Below are 10,000 nucleotides of genomic sequence, written 5' to 3' on the forward strand. Positions count from 1 at the left end.
GGAAGTTGGCGCTTGAAACGCTGCTGTGTCCAATGCTAGGACGAAGTCCTCCGTGAGAACTGAGGCCATGGCCTCCGCTGACGGAGACGCCATGGCCGCCGCCGTAGACGGGACCGCTGGACACGCTGTGTCCTACGACCACCGGCCCTCCGTGGCCGCCCACTCCACGCCCAAAGGATCCTCCGTGCGAGACGCTGTGTCCAGACACAAGGGAACCGCCGTGTCCAGACACAAGGGAACCGCCGTGTCCATGGGCCACTCCGAGGGAGGGTCCTGTGTGTCCTACGAATCCTCCATGGGCGTGGGAGCGAGTGTCTGCGACGGCGCCGGCGGCCAGAAGGGCCAGGCAGAGGCTCAGCTTAAACGGATTCTGAAAGAGAAGTCAGAGTCACTTTCAATATTTTTTATAGACTAACTAAAGATGATTCGTCATCGTTGTTAAGGAACTTCTAAAGATGGAGAAAAATTATATTAGATCGTATATAATCCTAAATATACACACATATGTCTATTCGCTCTGTAAGATATTCATTGTTATTATTTGATTCAGTTTAAGTTCCTGACTTGAATTTCAGCTCAAGAACGGAACACCACGAGCACCAGCCTTAGGAGCATCCACTTACCATGCTGGTGACGGTTTGGATGCCTTCAGCCCCACCGATCCGCTTTTATAGGACGGACTTTCCAGCCAGACAGGAAGGTCACTTATAGCCTTCGAAATAACCAAGCGTCGATCTCAAGGTCGATTTTTGCTTAATCTACCCATATGACTTTGCTTTTTGAAAAATAGTGCTCATAGAAACACGCACCGCAAATATACATGGATCCGCTTCTGCTGTTTGTATTGGTACTTCTAAAATTGGATATTTATTGGCATTCGTTATTTCATTTCCAAAAATGATTTATTTGTTTATCGAGAGGAAGTACTTGTTTTTTCATACTGATATTCCTTTTATCCAAAAGGATCATTGTGCAATTAGTGCATTGCTGACAATGGCTACTAAATTCTGGATTCATAAATACTATCCCTCCTCTCTTATCTACACTTATGGACATTCACAACAATATATTGACTGGGGTTTGGCAGATCAAGTTATTTCATGCATCATAATCTATGTACACTGAATTTTATTTTGCATATAGAATGATAAAAGAATAGATAGATAAATACATACACACATGCATACGCACACATACACAAGCACACATGCTCACATAAATATATATGCTCATACTTACATAGGTACTCTGCCTGTCCTATGACTCGTTCTCTTTCTCTTTTCCCCTTCTCTCTCATATACACTCTTTCTTCTTCCATTCACATATAAACTCGCCCCCCTCTCTCTTTATATATATATATATATATATATATATATATATATATATATATATATATTCATTTATTATATATATATATGCATATATATATATATGTATTTATTCATTTATTATATATATATATATATGTATATATATATATATGTATTTATTCATTTATTATATATATATATATATATATATATATATATATATATATATATATATCTATATATATATATATATGTATACACACACACACACACACACACACACACACACACACACACACACACACACACACATATATATATATATATATATGCATATATATATACATATATATTATATAAATATATATGGATACATAATTTTGATAAACATGAATAATCCATCTTTCTTCCAAACACCGGGCTGCAGATCGACAATCCATGAAATATACCAATCTTGTTACTGGTCTGCATCTTCAAAGCTGAAGATATAATATCTATGATGTACAGTTGTATGGTTTACATCTTGATCAGCATAAATTTTCCACAGTACCTTATACAGGCGTCTTGTAAAGGCCTTTCCCAATGCTATCTCTGGCAGCTAAGCCCCATGCTTCCAGAAGTAAGTTATTTGGGATATCTTCAAAGCATTTTATGATGCTACCACAGGACGATGATGTGTCACAGGCTCCCAAGACCCTTGTTATAGATGATTCCATTCCCGGGGCAGGCAAAGAACGCTCCTGGGTTGGCTCGCCTTGTTCCCTAGATACTGCGCGTAGACATGGCCAAAAGGGCTTGATAGGAGCGTACTCGAGTCCTTTTCCAGGGACAAATATTGCTTATGTAGCCCCAGATTATGACAAACATTATCAAAACCTTGATAAAGATAATTCCAATCATCAACAGGGTTATTTACATCACCATAGCTATCCCCACCACCATAACAGAAGTGAAGCACTGATCTGTGGAGTCTCTAGTAGAATTAAAGGAGGTCTCGCCTTACCCGAAACGCTATGGCTCCGTGTTTCGTTTATCATAAAGGTTATATTTCATTTCGTCTTTGTGAACGCATTGTGTTTATGATTAATATCTTTTCATCGTCGATGACGTTGTTCATGTGTTACTTGTCACGAAAATTAACGGTATTGTTCTTTGTTATCACTACCCTAATGTGGGTGTTTGTATATACATATAAATTTATATGCATATTGTATGTATACATAAATACACATATTTACACACATACACACATGTTGACACATATATGTATGTGTATGATATTCACATAGCATATATGTGGCGCAAAGGCATGACATGACTCATTAATGAACCTACCTGTCTTTTGCATGGTAAACATCATGATTAAGAAAATGGAAGGCTGAGAAGCATTCCATTTTATGACAAAACTGTCAGTGACACCTTTTTTAGCCAATAAAGGGTTAAGTGTAGAACAAGAATCAGATGTAGACATTTATTTTCATATATTAGAGGAAAGTTTGTCTTCGCTGCATTCAGTGCCTTCCATAGCTAGGAGCGCCATGATGTCCAACGACGCCTCCGTGGCCGCTGCTGAAGCCTGTGGAGAAGCTAGTGTGTGGGCGTGAGACGACATGTGGGCGTGAGGCAACGTGTGGGCGTGATACGATGTGAGGGCGCGAGAGCGAGCCTCCGCGCACGCCGTGTCCGCCAAAGGAGCTGCCGTGGAAGTTGGCGCTTGAAACGCTGCTGTGTCCAATGCTAGGACGAAGTCCTCCGTGAGAACTGAGGCCATGGCCTCCGCTGACGGAGACGCCATGGCCGCCGCCGTAGACGGGACCGCTGGACACGCTGTGTCCTACGACTACCGGCCCTCCGTGGCCGCCCACTCCACGCCCAAAGGATCCTCCGTGCGAGACGCCGTGTCCAGACACAAGGGAACCGCCGTGTCCATGGGCCACTCCGAGGGAGGGTCCTGCGTGTCCTACGAATCCTCCATGGGCGTGGGAGCGAGTGTCTGCGGCGGCGCCGGCGGCCAGAAGGGCCAGGCAGAGGCTCAGCTTCACCGGATTCTGAAAGAGAAGTCAGATTCACTTTTTTATGTTTCTATCGACGCAAACTAAAGATGTTATATATGCATATACAAACAGATATATACGCATAGACACACACACTTATATATACAGATATACATACATACCTATACACATGTTGATACATATATATCCATATATGTGTGTGTGTGTGTGTGTATATATATATATATATATATATATATATATATATATATATATATATATATATATGTATGTATGTATGTATGTATGTATACATGCATACACACAAACATATGTATATATAAACATATACATATGCATATACGTATATATTCATATATAGATAGATAGACTGACACATAGATATACAAAGATACATATATGTGCGTGTGTTTACACTTTTATATATACATACATATGCATATATATTCATATACTTATATATGCATATATATATATATATATATATATATATATATATATATATATATATATATATATATATATATATATATATATATGTATATATATATATATATATATATATATATATATATATATATATATATATACATATATGAACATATATTCATACACGCATGTGTTTATACATATATATACACACAGACACACACACACACACACACACATACACACACACACACACACATACACACACACACACACATGTATATGGGTATTTATATGTGTGGGTGTGTGTATCTGTGTATATGTGTGTGCGGATGTGTTTCTGTCTGTATACATATATACATACTTGTATGTAATTATGTGTATATACATATTTATGTATGGACGCAGAGATGTGTGTATATATACAAACATATATATATATATATATATATATATATATATATATATATATATATATATATATATGTATATACATATATATGTGTGTGTGTGTGTGTGAATGTATTCATATGTGTAATATATATATGTATATGGACCTATAAGTACATTATCTATGTGTGTAATTGTTTGAAGTGTATCGCATGCTAACACGCACTGCCTCGTTAACTGCCACGCAACGAATTCCAACATCGTAAGCAACCTCCCTTCTTCGGAGAGTCTACGTACCATGTCGAGAGCTGTATGGACGTCGCCGGTCGCCCAGAATCCGCTTTTATGGGAAACACTTTCCATCCGGGCGGAAAGGTCGTGCTATAGTGTCGGAAAAGCCACACCTTCGCGCCGAGGTCGGTCTTTAGGAGTCTCTCGGCGACGAAATTAGTCCTTTCCGTGAAGCATGATGAGTCGAGGAAAAACTATAAATGCAAAGTCATGATTGTTAAAATCGGATATAGATAATGGTTCAGTACTTTTTTCTCTCGCTCTAGCTGATCCTTTCATGTACTCGTTTCGTTATTATTGTTATATTATCGCTATTATTATAACTGTTATTATGGATTATCATGACCATTATTAGCATTACCATAGTTACTATAATAATCATTAATGTTATTTTTAACATTATGATTCTGTTATCATTGCCATTATCTTTCCTATCATCATTATCATTATTATTATCATTATCATCCTCTTCACCATCCTCATCATTATCTTCATAATCATAATCATCATCATCGTTATCATTATTACTATCACCATAATTGAAATTCAGTATCATTACTGCAGTTGTTAGCTTTAGCACCATTGTTATTATTATCATTATTATCATTATCATTGTTATTATCATCGTTACTATCATCAATTATTATTATCATCATTATCAATAATTTGGATTATTTTTACTATTATCAATATTAATATCATCATTATCAGTAATACTAACATCATTATCACTATTATTATCATCATTATTATCATTGATATTGTTATTATTGTTATTATTATTATTATCATTATCATCATTATTATTATTATCATTATTATTATCTTTATCAGTAACATCATTACTTTTATGATCTTCACTTTTATTATTCCATAATCATTATCCTTGTTACAATCATGATCATTATTCTTGTTATCATCATTATCATTATTGTTATCATTAATACTACTTTTCTTTATTCTCATTATTATTATTACTATTATTATTATCATTATTATTGTCATCATTATAATTAATATGATTATCATTATCATTACTGTTGTTTTTCATACTACTGCTGGGGATTATAGTTATCATTATATTGCTTATTAATGTTGTTACTTAGTTTTATTGGTATTTTTAATGCTTCATTATCATTATCATTTCTATTATCATCTTTACCCTGATCATTGTTACTTTTATCATAATTATCATTATCATTATAGTTGTAGTTATTGCTATTGTGATTCTTAGTAGTATCATCTTTGTTATCTTTTTGATTATGAAATCTCAGCATCTTTTGATTGCAGTATATGCTGGCTTTATCAGAAATGATTCGTAGTTGTATCCCTTTCATCCTTGCCCTAATCATTGTTTTTGTTATTGTGATAAGCGTAATGATCATTACAAAAGTTGCATGTATATTTTTATCAGGACCATAATTCAAGGATTGGGAAACAACAACTCCAAAATCTGTCTAAAGTACTTATTTTTTCATATAAAGATCACTCATCTTTTTAGGTGAGGTTAAAGTCCACTGCAGTGATGGGTAACAGCGTCTTGTTTTCTTTCAGTAATCATTAACACTAGACCAATACAGTGTGTAACTTGGCCAATGAGCAGTTTTCGATGCCGGCGAAATTTCCAGCCGTTAGATTCCATGCGCATAATGTGTATGTGTTTGTAAACACACAACCAGAGAGAAAGTAAATATATATATATATATATATATATATATATATATACATATATATATATATATATATATATATATATATATATATATATATATATATTTATAAATATAATACATATACACATATACATGTATATATATGTATACACACACACACACACACACACACACACACACACACACACACACACACACACACACATATATATATATATATATATATATATATATATATATATATATATATACATACCTATATATGTAAGTGTTTGTGCGTGTGTACATAATATTTTCCTGAAGCACGATATTATGACATAGCTTTTTAGAAACCGCAAGGCCCTTTTATCGATAGCACCATATCTTTCAAAGAAAAATATGATAATGGAAGGAAGAACATATTTGGACTTTTGACTTCATAAAAAAAATCTAACAGGAGCGCCATGTTGTCCAACGACGCCTCCGTGGGCGCTGCTGAAGTCTGTGGAAAAGCTGGTGTGTAGGCGTGAGATGAAGCATTTATATGCATGATATTCGCATAGCATTTATATGCGCAAAGCATGGCATGACTGATTGATAAGTCCACTAATCTTTTGCATAAAAAACGTAATGCACTTGAGGGAAGGGAATGCTAGGAAACATCCCGTTTTATGACAGCTGTCAGTGACATCCTTTAACCAATAAAGGGTTAAGTGTAGAACAAGAATCAGATGTAGACATTTATTTTCATATATTAGGGGAAAGTTTGTCTTCGCTGCATTCAGTGCCTTCCATAGCTAGGAGCGCCATGATGTCCAACGACGCCTCCGTGGCCGCTGCTGAAGCCTGTGGAGAAGCTAGTGTGTGGGCGTGAGACGACATGTGGGCGTGAGGCAACGTGTGGGCGTGATACGATGTGAGGGCGCGAGAGCGAGCCTCCGTGCACGCCGTGTCCGCCAAAGGAGCTGCCGTGGAAGTTGGCGCTTGAAACGCTGCTGTGTCCAATGCTAGGACGAAGTCCTCCGTGAGAACTGAGGCCATGGCCTCCGCTGACGGAGACGCCATGGCCGCCGCCGTAGACGGGACCGCTGGACACGCTGTGTCCTACGACCACCGGCCCTCCGTGGCCGCCCACTCCACGCCCAAAGGATCCTCCGTGCGAGACGCCGTGTCCAGACACAAGGGAACCGCCGTGTCCATGGGCCACTCCGAGGGAGGGTCCTGCGTGTCCTACGAATCCTCCATGGGCGTGGGAGCGAGTGTCTGCGGCGGCGCCGGCGGCCAGGAGGGCCAGGCAGAGGCTCAGCTTAAGCGGATTCTGAAAACGAATTTGTCAGAACAAACTAAACTTTTTTCCAATCAAATGCCTTTCCAAATTGATATTCTAACTTAATATACATATATGATAATTTATTAATTCATTTATCGAAGTTTAAAAGTACAACCAGCAACCCGGTGTCTCAGGAGTGACCACGTACCATGCTGGGAAAGGTCTGGATCCCGTCGGCTCTTGGGAATCGGCTTTATACGAAGCACTTTCCATCCCGATAGAAAGGTCAGGTTGGGTGCTCAAAATAACCGCACCTCGATCACAAGGTCAGTCTTTTAATAGAAATAATGGTGCCGTATTTTCTGTTATACACCGTGGCACTATTCATTCACTTATTTATTATCATCACTATAATAATAATTATTATTATTACAAATGAATATGTGTTTTCGTCTAGCAAAAATGTTCTGTTCTTTCTTATGACTGCCGGTATTCGTCTTTCGATTCTTACATTTTATTCTTATCTGAAAATTTTAATAGCTTGATGTATTCCCTTAGTTCATATCTAACGATTGACGGACACAGGTCATCCCGCAGAAAAAAAAAATCTAACAACAAATTTCCTGAAATTTAGATTAATACCCCAGAAGCCGCTGATACCAAGATGAATGTTATCGCGTCTACCCATGGTTTGATCAATGTCATTGGCACAGCATCGACTGATACCTCGTTTAATGCAAACAACGTCTAATGATAGTTGGATGAATTTTGTCATGACTGCTAATAATTGCACAAATATCGCCGCGCGTGCTGATGCTTGGATGAACATCACAGTCTCTGCTGATTCTCAGATCAATGTCTCCGCGTCTTCTTAAACACAGATTAAAGCCACAATGCCTGTTGATACTTTTGATACTTTGGTTGATGTTACTGCCTTTACTAAGACTTAGATTAATGTCACTGCGTCTGTCGATGTTTAGATTAAAATCTACGCGTCTGCTGATGCTAAGAGATGTATTTAGAAAATGTCTACTGATGTGTATTGCCCTTATCTTTTATGCCTACTTCAATGAATGGATTTTAATAGATATGCATATTCGCGCAGGATATGAAGTGTCAAGAACTCTGTAAAATAACTTGTTAATACGGATATCAGAACCGTTCATTTCGAATTCCATTGCCTTAATGATTAGTTCTTTGATCTAGTACTTAGGCTTTATTCAAATTTTGCATTGGAGTACAGCCTTATATTCTAAGGTGTATAATTTACGAATGCATTATAAAAATCAACTCATATCAAAGATCCACTTTATCGCATTTGCTTTTTTAACTCACTCTCCTTTTGCTCTTTAAACTGTGACTGTTTAATCTCAGAGAGAGAGAGAGAGAGAGAGAGAGAGAGAGAGAGAGAGAGAGAGAGAGAGAGAGAGAGAGAGAGAGAGAGAGAGAGAGAGAGAGAGAACTGGCAAATCGCCCAAGAATGATTGACCAAGTCTTATTCTTATCTTCAATACTTGTGTTTCCACATATTTGGTTTTTTAAAAATCTAGTATACAATATCATTGTTTTATCGAAATTTACTGCCATCAACATTCTTCAGCACTTTTTGTTTCAGGACCGTGCAGCACGGATTATCGGTTTTTGCCGAACCGTCGGAGGTCACGTGATAATGACTCTAATACTCCTATAACCACACTATTAAGAGCCTTCCATATTACTGTTAAAAATACCCCAACCGCTTCAGTGTAATTAGCAAATGAATCATTCCTCATTAGTTACTTCGAATGTGTCCATTCATTTTTAGTTCCGATCACTGAACTGCTGTCTTTAATTGATGTTAATATTGTCACTGTTTATTAATCTTTTTATTATGAATATTGTGATTACTGCTTCTATTATTATTGCTACGATTTTATTATTACAACTATTAGTATTATCATTATTAGTATTACTATTGTTCTTATATAATTATTATTATCATTTTTGACATTAGTATTATTATTGTCATTAACATTATTATTGTTATATGCGTGCCTACGTGTGTGTGTGTGTGTGTGTGTGTGTGTGTGTGTGTGTGTGTGTGTGTGTTTATGTGTGTGTGTGCGTGAATGTGTGTTTGTGTGTATGCGTATGTGTGTTTGTGTGTGTGTGTGTGTATGTGTATGTGTGTGTGTGTGTATGTATACATATATGATTGTATGTATATATGTATGCATACATGTATATGTATACATACATACATATACATATGTATATATATATGTATATAATGTATATATATGTACACACACACACACACACGCACACACACACATATACATGTATATATAAAAAAGCATATATATATGTATGTATGTATGTACATATGCATATATATACTATATATGCGTGCATGTCTCTGGGCGCTCATGCATACATACATATTTATCTATTATTGTTGTTATCATTATCTTCATCCTCAACATTACTTTGATTATTTTCATTATTATTGTTATTATCATTATCATCATTATCATTATTACTGTAATTATCATCATTACTGTAATTATCGTTATTACTGTTATTTCATCATTACTGTCATATTATTAATACTACTACTACTAGTAGTAATATCACTTTTTGTTCATGATATTATCGTTAATG

General features: G+C 36.4%; 2 protein-coding genes across 2 annotated transcripts in view; both read right to left on the reverse strand.

Moving 5' to 3' along the window:
* The window catches only part of LOC138867028 (uncharacterized), an 897-nt gene extending 236 nt beyond the window's left edge, over nucleotides 1-661 (reverse strand). Inside the window, exons 1-2 of the mRNA XM_070141446.1 lie at nucleotides 624-661; nucleotides 1-370 (exon numbers count right to left, since the gene is read on the reverse strand). The exon at nucleotides 1-370 is cut by the window's left edge and continues 236 nt beyond it. Coding sequence (XP_069997547.1) covers nucleotides 1-370; nucleotides 624-626 — 373 coding nt within the window. The 5' untranslated portion in view covers nucleotides 627-661. The remainder of the gene's footprint in view (nucleotides 371-623) is intronic.
* A 6,153-nt stretch (nucleotides 662-6,814) lies between these two features.
* LOC113824481 (uncharacterized) lies at nucleotides 6,815-7,621 on the reverse strand. Its single transcript, XM_027377228.2, has 2 exons — nucleotides 7,566-7,621; nucleotides 6,815-7,405 (listed from the first exon to the last, which is right to left on the reverse strand). The coding sequence occupies exons 1-2, from the start codon at nucleotides 7,566-7,568 to the stop codon at nucleotides 6,869-6,871; spliced, it is 540 nt and encodes a 179-aa protein (XP_027233029.1). The 5' UTR covers nucleotides 7,569-7,621; the 3' UTR covers nucleotides 6,815-6,868.
* Between the last annotated feature and the right edge of the window lie 2,379 nt (nucleotides 7,622-10,000).

Source organism: Penaeus vannamei, chromosome 28, assembly GCF_042767895.1.
Source record: "Penaeus vannamei isolate JL-2024 chromosome 28, ASM4276789v1, whole genome shotgun sequence".
Classification (NCBI taxonomy): domain Eukaryota; kingdom Metazoa; phylum Arthropoda; class Malacostraca; order Decapoda; family Penaeidae; genus Penaeus; species Penaeus vannamei.